This window comes from Cygnus atratus, chromosome 8 (assembly GCF_013377495.2).
Source record: "Cygnus atratus isolate AKBS03 ecotype Queensland, Australia chromosome 8, CAtr_DNAZoo_HiC_assembly, whole genome shotgun sequence".
In the NCBI taxonomy this organism is placed as follows: domain Eukaryota; kingdom Metazoa; phylum Chordata; class Aves; order Anseriformes; family Anatidae; genus Cygnus; species Cygnus atratus.
Window position 1 is genome coordinate 10,190,498 of NC_066369.1, and position 16,334 is coordinate 10,206,831.

The following is a 16,334-nucleotide window of genomic DNA, read 5'->3' on the forward strand; positions in this document are numbered from 1 at the left end:
ATCCTTGATAGATGCTTCTATCTGTAACAGAAAAGAGATGATCTGGAGTATTCCCCTTCACTTTGAAGAAGCTAGGCTTTCACTTGTGGAAATGAAGGTCTGGTATGTATAAGAACAAGAAGTGTTGAGCATTTTTTAGGACAGGCTGGGAGCAGACAACTACAACCAGCCCCAGTGCAGTACAAGAAATGAAGTTCTTTGTGTTCTCAAATCAATTGCCAAAGGAAGAAAAAATGCAAGTGTGAAATAATGACAAAAAGAAAATAAATCTGTAACATGGAAACCAGTTAAGAGGCAGGCTGGATGGCATTTCTAGCTCGAATACCTGCAGTTTAAACTAGACAACTGTGTCAGAGTTACATTTTTCCTGAAATACCTGTGTAACTTAAGATTCAATATGATCTTTAGCTCACAGGAATCCCAGTCTTCCCGAACAACAATGGAGTTGAAATTTTTAAGTACCTTTAACTTTAATGACACTTAAACCTCTGAGTTGTGTGCCTTTAAATGCTTTTCATGCTTTTTATTTCTGAAAATTTTGTTTGTATTTGTCTTCCATTACATTAAAAGGAGATTAAAAATATAATCAGTGGATGGCAGAATTCCCTGGGAAAAACCAAAAAGAGCCCCAAGTCAGTGATGCACAGTGAAATGCTGCCAGCAAAAAGAGGCAGTCTTTTTTTAGGCTGGAGTTTTTACAGACGTATTGCTTTTAGGCTTGCGTTTTTTTTTTTGTCTTTATCTGCTGCAGACATGCAGCCCCAGACAGTCCTTGTGAAGGAAGACTATTGTAAACTGTGAAACCCTCTCTTCCTTCCCCCGGAGATTCCACTGGTAAAGCAATTCTGATATAGTTTCTTCAGCTCAACTTCAGAGCCTCTGCTATGAGAAGGATGAGCATTTACCAGTAGGAAGCTTGTAACACAGTTTGAAAAAGTGAATCTCCAGGAAGAGGTGAATTATTTTTCCCTCTTCTGGCTCTGGAGGGGATAGGAACTCCTCTGGAATTGTCTATAATTCTTCCGTGTCTACATCTATAACACCTGATTAATATTTTAGAAGAAGAATATAACTGTTCTACCAAAACTTATTAGTATAATAGTATTAGGATAACACAAACCCCATGGAATTTTGCCCTGCTGTGTGATATACTGTGCAGATCCATTAAAAGTACCAGTCTGTTAGAGTTTACAGTCTGAAGAACACTGACAGACAGGTTGGCAGACAAGAAGTGTTTTCATTCTCAATTTCCAGATGAGCAGCTGAGGCTAAAGAAATCAGCTCTGACCTGATGCTAACTGTAAGTCTCTGGAAGTCTGGTTGTTATAAGAAGCTGGCCCAGACCTGAGGTCACAGAATGTGGCTGTAGAATAGCCAGGAGTTAACCTCAACATTTCAGAGTTTCTTGATGGCATGTGTCTGATTCTAGCTTTGCTAGTTCACACCTGCCTCTCCCTGCAAATATTCAGTATGCTCTTTTTAATTCTCACTCTAATCGGTAGCTGATTTTGACAGGCTTTCAAGGACTTCATTGCAATTTCTAGGAAACTCTTATTTTGATACGAAGTGGTGCTGTTTTAGAGTATACTGCTTACTCTGTTCTCTTTCCTTTGCCTTCTCTTAATAGGCAGAGATTTATCAAGCTACGGGTGTTCACACATGTTTCACTTTTTCAACAAAAGGAAAAGCCAGTTCTTGAAACTACTTTATGCCTTTACCTGATCTACCTGTTCTGTTGTAATATTTACCATCACCAACTCCAGGTGGAATAGAGTGCTGGTAGATGTCAGCGGGTATTGGAAGGCATATCTTAACATAACTCACTTAGAAATAGGTTGATATATGTCCATTCTTAGGGCACTTGTTATGCTGAATTTAAAGAGAATGTGCTATGCCTTCTCCTGGTTTTGAGGAAGAGATCTGATGAAGTAGGTGTGCTTCTTATAGATACCCTACATGCCTACCCTTGAAGGTAGCCTATAGATATGCTACTTGCATCCAATTAGATAATGGAGACCATTTTGTGTCCTATGGTCTGACAGTGTGATGTGCAGGGGATCTGTCATATCCCTCACCATCCCTAAGGGCATGGGTTAGTAAAAGGGAATAATGCTTTTGAAAGACCAAATGACAGTCCTCCTTCCCTCATAAGTGCTGAGGAACTGATCTACAGTGTGAAGCCGAGCAGTTGTGAACCCGAATAACGAAGTGCACATTCAAGCCAATCAGTTGCTGCTAGGATGCTAGTGTGGTGAAGTGCAGTACGGTATGTGCCAGGGTGATGCTGATGGTGCACATGTTGAGCTAGTGAAATAATACCTCTATAGTACTGATTGGGAAATTGACATCACCTGACATCTTAAATTGGGGTCCAGGAGCCACTCACTTCATTCTGGAAATACAGGCTGAGCCTCCAAAATATGTATTTCAACCTGTACTTTATAAACTGTAACCATTTTACAGATAGGAAGTAGGTGATGCCCTGTGTCGTCCTATTGCTGATGGTGCTTGTTGAGACCTTTCAGCATTGAGCCTGGCTAAACCTTAACCCTATGGGTGAATCTTTGTGCCTGGAGCACTAATTTGGCAACTGGGCCATCTGCTGGAGTACAAGCAGACCTCCTGTAACAAAGAGGGGTCAGAAAGATTCTTAGGTGATTACAGTCGAGATTAGTGTTGTATGTAGCGTGGGAAGTCACTGACCTTGTCACCTACGTGGCATATGTGTGAAGGCGTGCAGGAGGATGGTGGAGTGGTGCAGCTGGAAGGCTATTGTATGAGGACTTAGTGATCCTTGTGCTTGCTGCCTTCTCAGGTGCACTCTGAGTCACCTGTGACTGCTTACTAACCAGCTGTGGCAGTGTCTGTGACTACTCAGGTGTGTGCCTCATGCCATGGATGCTGTGTGACTGCATTACACAGTGGTGTAATTAATCAGTGTATCCACAGTCAATGTGCATGAATTCAGTATATGACTAGCGTATTGTCTTGTCCTCCTGAAATATGGCATGCACGTGGTCAGGAATTGTAGCTCTGTTGAGATGAGGATATCGGAGCATGTTGTCCAAAGCGAAGCCTGCATTCTGGGCTTGACTGTTATCAGCAATTGAATTTATATTGTGAACAAGACCCTGTATGACCACTAGTAAATCTGGAGCTGGTGAACTTCACCACGGATGGGAACTTTGCACAGCATGCTGTGGTCCACAAGGAAAGGCTTGCCCAGTGGTGCGGTTTTCATCTTTTACTCAAACTAGTTAACCAGCTTTTGATGTCAGTGCCTTTCTTACTGAGATGCCCGAAGAGCTGGTACCTCTTGGGTGCAAAACTTTCTAGGAGAAAAGTTGGAATCTGCTTACTCATGCAGCAAACTCTTCTTGTTCTTTCCTGATATCCTGGAATTGTGTGTTTCTGTCAGTAAAACTGTAATCCAGCACTTGGCAGCTTGTCAGCACAGCAAGTCTTTGTGGGAGGGTTGATTGGCAAGGGGAAACATCAAGCTTAATTTGTAAGGATGTGATCCTGGGGTTTTCCAAGAATTTTTTTTCCATGTGGGATTTCCCGTACCATGAAGGACGGGCTGGCTGAGAGAATAAAAGGCAGTAGTAAAGGCAAGGGGTACAGAGTCTGGACGCTTTGAGTTGAATCTTCAAGTCCATATTCAGCAGTTTAATTTAGCAGTCCCTGCTAAATATTAGAGGACTTCTATAGCACCTGACCAATACAACTACACCTGTGAGTATATATGGAGTGTTTTATTATATTTCATTGCTCAGCTAGAGGAAGACTGGATAGGTAGAATTCTGTTAGTTTTTAAAAAGCTATTTAAAAACTATCTTGACATTAAGAACTGTTTTAGATGATTAATCTCCCAAGAATTGCTGTCTTATTTAATTCTTTAGAATGATTGTTTAAATGTAGAAGAGATTAAGTGGATGATATTTTATACTGAATTGTAAAAAAGCAGTGTATGTTCTATACAATTGTGTTCCTTTGATCTTTCATAGCCATCTGCATAAAAGACAAAACTCAGAAACATGACTTGCTTGTGGTTCCTCTCTCTTCTTGCTTATGGTAAGTGTATATGTCTGCAGAAAACTAGATGGATGGTAATGTCAGCGTGCTTGGGTTTAAGCTCAGAATTAAGCAGATTTTTTCTGAATGTGACCTAATTAGCTTGAGGCTAGATTCCCATAGAAAGCAGTAGCTGCAATGGCATGTTACCCTGCTTAACTGTCAAAGATGTAATTGGCTCCTATGATTTACCATGAAGTCTGCAGAGCTTTGTGTGATCAGACATAGTTTCACAGGCTGAAGTTGCTATGCTTGATGGTGACATACCTGATTTGAAGCTTGCTGATTAATCATTTATAAAATAATTGCTGCTAACTTTGTGCAGTTTCAGATATTGACAAATGTGCAATATTTGTAGAGCTTTATGGATCCTATCCTAGAGAAGGAGGGGAAAAAGTCCGATAGCAACTTTTTGCCATCTTTTTGTTCCAGGGCTTACAATACTGGAGGGGGTGAATTGTTGGACATACAATTATTCAGATACAAACATGACCTATGATGAAGCAGAGAAGTGGTGCAAAAAGTTTCATACTAACTTGGTTGCCATTCAGAATAAGAGCGAAAACTACTATCTCAATGAAATCTTACCCTTCAATCCGGGTTACTACTGGATTGGAATCAGAAAAATTAATGGTAACTGGACCTGGATAGGAACAAACAAATCACTGGGAGATGATAAAAACTGGGCTACCGGTGAGCCAAATGGCACAGGAAAAAATGAGGACTGTGTTGAAATCTACATCAAAAGAGGGACGGATGATGGCAAATGGAATGATGAGAATTGTGAGAAAAAGAAGGTCGCCTTGTGCTATAGAGGTATGGTATCAAAAAGTCCTTTTCAGTGAGCTCCTGTGGAGATGAGATAGTGGGATGGGTTGTTTAACCTGGCCTTAGATATTAACTACCTGACCCTGTAAACACCAGTACATTTATCATTACAGAGCTGAGGCTGACCTTATTCTAAGAGCTGGATTGATCTCACCTACCTTCTAGCTCCCAGAATATCATACATCTTTTCTAAGGGAGTTATTAGACCCTCTCCATAATCAGTGGAGAGAAACAGGCTCTTCCAGAAGATGACTGATCCTACTCTGAAGTAGGTGACTGAGCTAGATGAGAATTGTCCTTTTGGAGGTGTCTGTCTCTCTCTGCTAACTACAGAACGCTGGTTTAGATTTGTGTAGAGATGGCTAACGATAGGTCAAAAAAATAAATCTAAGTGAAATATCTGCCAAATCAGAGCAGTGGTGAGTTAATGAAGAATGTCTGAGGATTTCTGCCTACCCCATAGTATATTGTTCCTTTTGCATTTTAATTATTGCTAATAACTGAGAACAAGTGGTCATGGAGTTTCCAGCCAGTGGAATTCTTTCCCTGTGAGCTAGTTTGTCAAAGCTATTGATTTCTGAAACGATTCCATGAAATGACGGAATAGCCTTATGTAGCAAAATTCCCTGACTTTCTTTTGCTCTACAAAGTGCTCGTTTAGTTCCAGAAAGATAAATGAAGCACCAACCAAGTTTCAGTAGTGGCCATTGCTGATTCTATTTGATTGACTTTTTTTTTGCAGCTTCTTGCAACGAGTCTACCTGCAGTGGCAATGGGAAATGCAATGAGACTATTAACAATTACACCTGCGATTGTAACCCTGGATTCTATGGGAGGAATTGTGAACTTGGTAAGGTTACTTCATCCTTCTTTCCAGCTGGGGAGATGGTCATGCTAGCTAGTGCTCAGTTTGTCTGGCTTGATTTGCCTCGTTAGCCAAAGAGACCGACTCTGTACCTTGTGCTTCTTTGAAGTTAAGACTTGTGATGGGGTACCGAAACTTGATCATGGGAATCTTGAGTGCAACCATTCATTGGAGAGCTCTGGCTATAACTTGTCATGCGCAGTTCGGTGTGAAAAAGGCTATGAGCTGACTAAATTGAAACCAGTATACTGTAATTTTTATGGGGACTGGTCTGCCCCTCTTCTATTGTGAAAAGGTGACCTTATAACACAATGGTAGATGGGATTTCCACATTATACATAGCTCTGTGGATACATGTACATAGCTCATAGTGGATATAAACTGAGATTCTGGCCCATTACTTTAATACTCCGGTGAAGATGCTATTGTATTGCAGCACACAGGTCTCCCTCATCCTGAAGAGATAAAACGGCCAATGTCCCAGTCCTGGTTTAGACTATGATGTAGGGAAAACCTTTTCTGCCTTTAAGTGGAGAATGGGGAATGGAGGTGATCTTGTCTGACTGTTCACATCAGGCCAAGTACTCCTGACTAGCTATTTTTGAGGTGTTCAGCATACAATAAGCTATTGTTAAGCAAGTAAAAGCATCGTACATCACCAAGTAGCAGTCAAACGGGGAAAACTTTTGATAGTAACCAGCTGCTGTCATGAACTGCAGATGAATTTACAGCCTTGCCTTAAAACAGTCAGTCTTCCATTTTGACATCTTTCCACTCCTATCTGCTTTCTGAAATGGCAGGATAGTAAGTCTCCTTCCTAAAGATGCTTCTATGCAGCGGATATGTCGCCAAGCTTCAGGAAAGTAAAAACACTTCAGTTTGTTCCAGACTAATGTTTGTGCTGTCTTTTATGCTTTCAGCTGTGACCTGCCCTGCCTTAACACCCATTGCGCATGGCTCTGTGAACTGCTCCGATCCCTCTGTGAATGTCACCTGGGGTAGCAACTGCACGTTCACTTGTGAGGAAGGATTTGTCCTGAAAGGACCAGCCACGCTGCAGTGCGGATCTTCTGGGGACTGGATTGGGGAGCAGCCATCCTGTGAAGGTACCTTTCCTTATCCCTGCCCACCCGAGCACTTGGGGCTATCAGCATGAGCATGCTGAATTCCTTAGACATCTGTGCTGACTGCTCTTGTGATCTGTATGTTACAGCTGCGAGGTGTGAGGCTGTAACCTGGCTAGAAGGTTTCATGACCTGTGACCATGCCCCTTGAGATCTTGTCTGTCACTCCTGTTGTGATTTCCACTGCCAGGAGGGCTATGTTCTGGAGGGCCCCTCCAGCACTGAGTGCATGGCAGAAGGGCAGTGGTCAGAGCCATTCCCAAAATGCAGAGTGAAGAATTACTGGGTTGGAAAATATTTCCTTGTCAATGTGCAACACACTGAAATCCTGTTCCCTGAGTGAGGGCCCAGGTTAAATTCAGTCACTCTCGAGCCCTGGTTGGGTGTGCAAGGTAGTACCATGGCCTCAGTAGAGGTTGGAGGTAATAGAGTTCTTATGCTTTCAGCTGTGACCTGCCCTGCCTTAACACCCATTGCTCACGGCTCTGTGAACTGCTCCGATCCCTCTGTGAATGTCACCTGGGGTACCAACTGCATGTTCACTTGTGAGGAAGGATTTGTCCTGACAAAACCAGCCACGCTGCAGTGCGGATCTTCTGGGGACTGGATTGGGGAGCAGCCATCCTGTGAAGGTACCTTTCCTTATCCCTGCCCACCCGAGCACTTGGGGCTATCAGCATGAGCATGCTGAATTCCTTAGACATCTGTGCTGACTGCTCTTGTGATCTGTATGTTACAGCTGTGAGGTGTGAGGCTGTAACCTGGCTAGAAGGTTTCATGACCTGTGACCATGCCCCTTGAGATCTTGTCTGTCACTCCTGTTGTGATTTCCACTGCCAGGAGGGCTATGTTCCAGAGGGCTCCTCCAGCACTGAGTGCATGGCAGAAGGGCAGTGGTCAGAGCCATTCCCAAAATGCAAAGTTAAGAGTTACTGGGTTGGAAAATATTTCCTTGTCAATGTGCAACACACTGAAATCCTGTTCCCTTAGTGAGGGCCCAGGTTAAATTCAGTCACTCTCCAGCCCTGGTTGGGTGTGCAAGGTAGTACCATGGCCTCAGTAGAGGTTGGAGGTAATAGAGTTCTTATGCTTTCAGCTGTGACCTGCCCTGCCTTAACACCCATTGCTCACGGCTCTGTGAACTGCTCCGATCCCTCTGTGAATGTCACCTGGGGTACCAACTGCATGTTCACTTGTGAGGAAGGATTTGTCCTGACAAAACCAGCCACGCTGCAGTGCGGATCTTCTGGGGACTGGATTGGGGAGCAGCCATCCTGTGAAGGTACCTTTCCTTATCCCTGCCCACCCGAGCACTTGGGGCTATCAGCATGAGCATGCTGAATTCCTTAGACATCTGTGCTGACTGCTCTTGTGATCCGTATGTTACAGCTGTGAGGTGTGAGGCTGTAACCTGGCTAGAAGGTTTCATGACCTGTGACCATGCCCCTTGAGATCTTGTCTGTCACTCCTGTTGTGATTTCCACTGCCAGGAGGGCTATGTTCTGGAGGGCCCCTCCAGCACTGAGTGCATGGCAGAAGGGCAGTGGTCAGAGCCATTCCCAAAATGCAGAGTGAAGAATTACTGGGTTGGAAAATATTTCCTTGTCAATGTGCAACACACTGAAATCCTGTTCCCTGAGTGAGGGCCCAGGTTAAATTCAGTCACTCTCGAGCCCTGGTTGGGTGTGCAAGGTAGTACCATGGCCTCAGTAGAGGTTGGAGGTAATAGAGTTCTTATGCTTTCAGCTGTGACCTGCCCTGCCTTAACACCCATTGCTCACGGCTCTGTGAACTGCTCCGATCCCTCTGTGAATGTCACCTGGGGTACCAACTGCATGTTCACTTGTGAGGAAGGATTTGTCCTGAAAGGACCAGCCACGCTGCAGTGCGGATCTTCTGGGGACTGGATTGGGGAGCAGCCATCCTGTGAAGGTACCTTTCCTTATCCCTGCCCACCCGAACACTTGGGGCTATCAGCATGAGCATGCTGAATTCCTTAGACATCTGTGCTGACTGCTCTTGTGATCCGTATGTTACAGCTGTGAGGTGTGAGGCTGTAACCTGGCTAGAAGGTTTCATGACCTGTGACCATGCCCCTTGAGATCTTGTCACTCCTGTTGTGATTTCCACTGCCAGGAGGGCTATGTTCCGGAGGGCTCCTCCAGCACTGAGTGCATGGCAGAAGGGCAGTGGTCAGAGCCATTCCCAAAATGCAAAGTTAAGAGTTACTGGGTTGGAAAATATTTCCTTGTCAATGTGCAACACACTGAAATCCTGTTCCCTTAGTGAGGGCCCAGGTTAAATTCAGTCACTCTCCAGCCCTGGTTGGGTGTGCAAGGTAGTACCATGGCCTCAGTAGAGGTTGGAGGTAATAGAGTTCTTATGCTTTCAGCTGTGACCTGCCCTGCCTTAACACCCATTGCTCACGGCTCTGTGAACTGCTCCGATCCCTCTGTGAATGTCACCTGGGGTACCAACTGCATGTTCACTTGTGAGGAAGGATTTGTCCTGACAAAACCAGCCACGCTGCAGTGCGGATCTTCTGGGGACTGGATTGGGGAGCAGCCATCCTGTGAAGGTACCTTTCCTTATCCCTGCCCACCCGAACACTTGGGGCTATCAGCATGAGCATGCTGAATTCCTTAGACATCTGTGCTGACTGCTCTTGTGATCCGTATGTTACAGCTGTGAAGTGTGAGGCTGTAACCTGGCTAGAAGGTTTCATGACCTGTGACCATGCCCCTTGAGATCTTGTCACTCCTGTTGTGATTTCCACTGCCAGGAGGGCTATGTTCCGGAGGGCTCCTCCAGCACTGAGTGCATGGCAGAAGGGCAGTGGTCAGAGCCATTCCCAAAATGCAAAGTTAAGAGTTACTGGGTTGGAAAATATTTCCTTGTCAATGTGCAACACACTGAAATCCTGTTCCCTTAGTGAGGGCCCAGGTTAAATTCAGTCACTCTCGAGCCCTGGTTGGGTGTGCAAGGTAGTACCATGGCCTCAGTAGAGGTTGGAGGTAATAGAGTTCTTATGCTTTCAGCTGTGACCTGCCCTGCCTTAACACCCATTGCGCATGGCTCTGTGAACTGCTCCGATCCCTCTGTGAATGTCACCTGGGGTACCAACTGCACGTTCACTTGTGAGGAAGGATTTGTCCTGAAAGGACCAGCCACGCTGCAGTGCGGATCTTCTGGGGACTGGATTGGGGAGCAGCCATCCTGTGAAGGTACCTTTCCTTATCCCTGCCCACCCGAGCACTTGGGGCTATCAGCATGAGCATGCTGAATTCCTTAGACATCTGTGCTGACTGCTCTTGTGATCCGTATGTTACAGCTGTGAGGTGTGAGGCTGTAACCTGGCTAGAAGGTTTCATGACCTGTGACCATGCCCCTTGAGATCTTGTCTGTCACTCCTGTTGTGATTTCCACTGCCAGGAGGGCTATGTACCGGAGGGCTCCTCCAGCACTGAGTGCATGGCAGAAGGGCAGTGGTCAGAGCCATTCCCAAAATGCAAAGTTAAGAGTTACTGGGTTGGAAAATATTTCCTTGTCAATGTGCAACACACTGAAATCCTGTTCCCTTAGTGAGGGCCCAGGTTAAATTCAGTCACTCTCCAGCCCTGGTTGGGTGTGCAAGGTAGTACCATGGCCTCAGTAGAGGTTGGAGGTAATAGAGTTCTTATGCTTTCAGCTGTGACCTGCCTTGCCTTAAAAATATGTGATTTTGGCTCTGAGAACTGCTTCCACCCTAAATTCAAAGTACTTTGAAAGTAGTATACATGTAGTAGTGCAAAGAGTAGGGCCAAAGACAGAAAAGGCACTTTATGACTCTTAACCATTTCATCCTATATTTCAGTTGTACAATGTGAATCACTGACGAGTCCTGAGAAAGGCTCTATGGTTTGCTCACCTGATACTGGGAACTTCACTTACAACACATTCTGCAACTTCACTTGTTCAGAAGGATGGAAGCTCAGTGGTTCTCATGTTCTTAAATGCAATAGCTCAGGAAACTGGAGTGCCAGTCCGCCCACATGTGAAGGTAGTTTGTCTAAGAACAGGCACAGAAAAGTGTCACTAGGTTTCTAGTTAAGTGAAGGAGATATGTAAGGGTAGAGAAGATAACAGCAGCCAGTGAGTTAGAACTTCTAGCGCACAAAGAAAAAAGCCTAATGAAATCTCGGAATACGTTCCTTGAAAATAAAGGAGAAAATTCCTTAAAGGTCTTGTTGGGAAATCTTGATTTCTTAAAAATAACAGAAGCCTTAACCTGACTTTGTTTTTTTGTTTGTTCTTTAATAAAATATTTATAATCTTGAGCTGTTTGCATATAAATAAGGAGCTTTTCTAGAAAAGTATAACTTTGTAGGGATTTTGCATTCTTCAGTCTACTTCTCAGTGGAAGAAGTATAGATTTGTAAAGTTGGTGTGAGAAGTCTTCAGCTAAGCAGTTCACCCAAGAAACTCACAGAGCTTTTCTGTGAAAGGCTGTAATTTTACAGGGCAAAAGTCTCAGCCTTGCCTTCCCATCCAAGGCAGTAAGAGCTGTCTCTGTTCTCAGTAGGCACATGCTTGGCCCACATGAAATGTCTTTGCTTAACATGCTAAGAGCTCAACTCCCCTTTATTTGGGCATAGTTTAGAGTCTTGAATAATTTCATTGGTTTCAGTGGAACTCTTCGAAGGGGAAGAAACCACAGCAGGAATCAATATGAACCAGAGTTTGGAAAAAAAAAAAAAAAAAAAAGAGCATAAATTTTAGCTTGTGGCTGGAGCTTAGACAGACCCTGGGATAGTTAGCCTATTGCCTTGCTGTTGCTTTGGCAACAGGTGGGATAATTTTTGGTATGTAGCATTTCATCTTATGCACAGGATGTCCCCTATCTCAGCAAGAGATAGAACAAGCAAGTGACAAGCAGCAGTTTTGGTTTCTTCTGGAAGAGCACAAGGAAAGGGAAGAAACAGGGTTTCAAAGACCTCGCATGCATCCTGGTCTCACTGAAACTTTTTTTCTTTCAGCTTCTGGACAAGCCAAACAAGTCAACTATGTCACTGTGGGTATAACAGCCACAAGTGCCTCTGTGTTGACTGCAGCATCATTCTTCCTTTGGCTAGCAAGACGTTTAAGAAGAAAAGGTAAGAGATTGGACTGTTTTATTTACCTTCCTGATTTGTGTGTGTGTGTGGTACCTCCAGATTCAAAAAGCTTTTTGAAAAAGTAAAAGCTCATTTAAACAAATTACAAAATTATTTTCAGAAAGCCTGCATATGTGCTACATTTGGCTTTACGATGAGCATTTAAACATCCAAAAGTTTAAAAAAATAATTTAAGAAAATAATTAGAGGGGAGGGGAAAGCAACAGCTATTCATCAGTAATTACTGCCAGGGAAAGTGAGCGGGATTTTGAGACGGGGCTAATAACACAGTAATAACTGCCTATGAGATTTGTTATTAGATCGATGTTTCTTTATCAAATATTCAGAAAAATTTTTAATTAAAATAAAGTTTGCATGAGAGGGCTTTCATCTTGAAATGATAATATTTTTCTTTCTTCTTGCAGCAAAGAAATTCACTCCTTCCAGGTAAGTTGTGTCTCAAAAATCAGCATGAAAAGCATTGGAATCACTTTTCTAAAATCCATTTGATATATAACAGTTATCACTAAAGTACTTTTCATTTCTGTTTTATAGCAGCTGCCAGAGCCTTACTATTGAAGGCAGTTTCCAGCATGCTGGCAAGATGGTTTAACTCCAGGTGTTTCAGGTAAGCATGCAAGAGAGCTACACTTCCCAGTTCTCTTCCTTTTAATCACAGAAGTCATCAGAACTGTTAATTGCTATACATTTGCAGAAATAGCAATATGCATTTGGGGTACCTAATATGCATCTTGGTATTGCATAAAAGTTCCTAAGGAGGCTGATCAATTTATTTGGAAATGGTTATTCAGCTCCTAAAGGATGATTGTGCTGAGTTGCCTGTCTAGCTGTATATAACATTAGGAACACTTTTGTGTATTTTTGCTGCCTGCTGCATACAAAATTCCTCTGACATGAGAGAGAATACAAATCTATGCCAATTTTCTAATTTATAGCGGAATTTTGTTCTCTCTGCAGGAATTGAAGCCATCTTTACTTATGTCTCAGGTTTTCAGGAAATGAAACTGCATGGAGATCAGCAGCTGTCCAGATGTTTTTACCTCTTGCTGACAAGATGATTCACCTTGTGTATTGCTCAAATTTTGAACTCAAGCTGTCTGGTATTTTCACTGAAGACAAACAAGCAGAGGGCAAAATTCTGGCCTTCTGGCAAAATACTGTCTGCATTCAGTCATGTAGTTATCATAACTGGGAGCTTGCCATCTCTTGTCCAGATGGTGAGCAAATAGTAAGCTGCTGCCTAAAGAGGAGGCTGGTTTCTCCTCTGTTCTACTCAAAGGTACCTCGGTGAGGTGAAGACATGCATTATTTCACATCACTTCCTACACTGCTGGAGATGCCTTCTCTGGAGACATGGGTTATACTTGCAGAAACAAAATAATTGGGATTAAGAAACATTCATTGAATTGCTTTGAAGCCATTGATCTGGTTTATTGTTGAAATCAGTTTATTTTAAGATGATGTCCCAGACATAAATGGACAGTTATTTGGGTTTCTGCTGCATGTCCCAGAACAGAAAGCTTGTGGACTTTTTTGCTAATAGCACTAGGAATGTTGGTGCTTGTAATAGGTACTTCAGTTTCTGAATGCAGCAAGTAGATCTGAAATGATCTCATCCCCATGGGATTACTGTAATACAGGTGTATATATAAATATATAATTTCTTGAGTGACTTTTACTGTGGGTATTTCAGTGCTGTTAACAGTAAATGTTTAAAGCACCTGTTCCTGAGTAGGTCTCTGATCACTGATCTGGGCACAGGCCATTTTAAAATGTCAGATATGTTTGTAAGATTACATGCCTGCATATAATTTGCAAATAAAATGGAAGTCTCAGATTTGTATGTGTATATATATATATATATATATATAGCAAGTATGATTTATAAAGCTCTTAAAGGACTTTAAATGAGTCTTAAGTTATGTTTAAGTTATAATCCTAAATTAAACATCTGCTTGACTTGGAATTTGATATGTATTGTTCTATTTGTAACATTATTTAATAAAATGTTTTAAATGTAACGCTCCTTTTCTGAAAACATCCATCTTTTAAATGTGCACTGTGGATATGTGGTTTCAGGAGCAGAATGAGGGTGTGGGGGAAGGACTGGTTAAACAGGAACTCTGGGGAGCTTGCTTATTCAGCTTTCCATGTTTTCATAGCAGTCAGGGAAAGAGTAGCCGGCAGATGGCACTGACTACCTGGGAGCCAGCACAGTCATAGCTAGACCCCAAACCAGCATTCCCGGCCCTGAAAGGAAGGAGGAAGGCTCAGTGATGCATCCCATAAAACAGGTGCTTGGACCAGCAGTGAGCTTGGAGAGAAAGATGCTCAGGAGGGAGAGGAGAGCAGAAGGAAAAGCAAGTAGGTGACCTTGATGCACAGTTAACAGCACAAACCCATGCAGGACTTTCCCAGGCCTTTCTGCTGGGATGTTATTGGGGGGCTGGCAGAGCATGGGCTAGCTGGTGAACATACAGCTCTGGGGATTTGGGGTGACTATCCAGGGGCCTCCACTCCCACCCTGGCTTGGGCTGTAACCAGACTGCCCTGGGCTAGTGATGGCCAGGTGCTGCTGATGGCCAGGCACTGCTGTAGCTGCTCTTCCCTGGCCCTTGACACAGCCGAGGGAGCTGTGCTGTAGCATTCTGTAGCAGCTGCCAAGAGCTAGCCCCTGAGGAAACATGAGGTGCGTTCCTGCCCTAGGCAAGGCTCGAGAGAAGCCATCAGGCCAGTGAGCAAGGGAGATGGTCAGGAGTTGCTGCACCATGAGGGATAGTGCCCATTGCTGTTTATCCCAAACCGATTAACACAGTGGCTGCCAGTGCTTCCCCGTGGCCTTGGCGGCAAGGTGGGGCCCAACCGTGTGAGCAGATGTAGAGCAGTAATCCTTCAGGTTCCCTGAGGGGACGTAGAGATTAGCCTGAAACGCCCTGCTCCGAATCCCTGCAGGAGCTGTTTTGAGAGCTAAACCACCACATGGGTCCCCTAGCTTGTCCTTGTTGTTGTCCTCTACATGCAGTCTTGTAGCATCCTCTGGAGACAGCTGCTCAGGCCAGCACAGCTCCTATCCTGCTGCAGTCAGGACAGCCCCGCTTTTCTCCCAGGAGGTGACCAGAGCTGGTGCTTCTAGCAGGTTTTCTTTACCTCGCCTGGAATCTTATAGGACCTTTCCTACCAGAAAAGAGACTAGACAATTATCCCACTCCAAATGTTCATCCCATGTGACTTCTGGAGGCAGCAAGAGTGAGACCCTGTTTGGGCAGGATTAGTCCTGCATTTCTCCCTTTCTCACAGCAGGTATCACCAAGGACAGATTCCACCCCCCAAAGAAGGTCCCCTTCCTTCCAATGGCATGCAGGCTACATCTATCCTCAAAATTAACATTATTCCAGGGTGTAGTTAAAACCTCCATCTGTACTTGTCCAGGTGCCTTGGTTCTTGGTCCTCTTCTGGCATGGTTTATTCCTGCTTCAGGATATGAATTGCCAGCTCTGATGACATGGCGTGTCCAGGCCTCTAGGGTTTTCAGGAAGTCGTTTTTGTAATGAGCATGTCTCTATTGCTGTGACTGTCAACTCAGCTCTTCTATTGTTTGCTGTCTGTCTAGATCCTGCCCTGGCAAGAGTGGCCATGGGAATGTTTGCTGCCAGACAGTCACTTCGTAACTCTGTTGTATTGCTCCTATCAACAGTGTGCTGCCATGCGACCACCAAAAGTCCACAGTCTTTGCTGGAGGGACTTTCCTTATTTCCTGTTGTTCTATTTCCCGTAAATTCCTCAGTGCTTCCTGGGCCCATGGCATTGTTCAGAACGGGATCCTTGCTTTGCCTGGCATCTTGTTTTGGAACAGATACCTCTTTGTGCTGTGAGTTACGGAAGCTGTGAAGGTGACATTAACTGGGAGGTGTGTGTGTGTGCTTTCATGGCTCTGCACGTTTGCTGCTTGGTGAGGGGATGGTTTTTGTGGTACCACTTAACACTTCCCTGATGAGCTGAGCTACCCAGGCCGCTTTAGATTGTTGCATCTGCAGCCCAACGGAAGGGGACTTAGAAACAAACTTTTACTTAAAGCGTCAAAGACAAGTAGTGTTTGATTTGGGGTAGGTGGCATGGGCAGTCTAAACCCTGTCCACATTGGGGTTTGCCTTGTATTTTCACAAACGATTAGCCATCAAACAAGCAGTCATTTACCAGGACCTGGCTGAAGTTGCCTTCCAGAGCTCTGGTTTTCAAAGGCTGGACTAGACCCAGGATTTGGCCACTGGTTCTTAGCTCACAAAGGTAGGT

At 44.1% G+C, this 16,334-nt stretch overlaps 1 protein-coding gene across 1 annotated transcript; it reads left to right on the forward strand.

Annotated features, from left to right (window-relative positions):
• The first annotated feature begins 4,562 nt into the window (after positions 1–4,562).
• SELE (selectin E) lies at positions 4,563–10,765 on the forward strand. The gene is given in 10 exon segments (XM_050712344.1): positions 4,563–4,890; positions 5,645–5,752; positions 6,688–6,873; positions 7,338–7,523; positions 7,988–8,173; positions 8,638–8,823; positions 9,284–9,469; positions 9,930–10,115; positions 10,223–10,419; positions 10,745–10,765. Coding segments are annotated over 10 exon segments (1,770 nt in total).
• Positions 10,766–16,334: the final 5,569 nt, after the last annotated feature.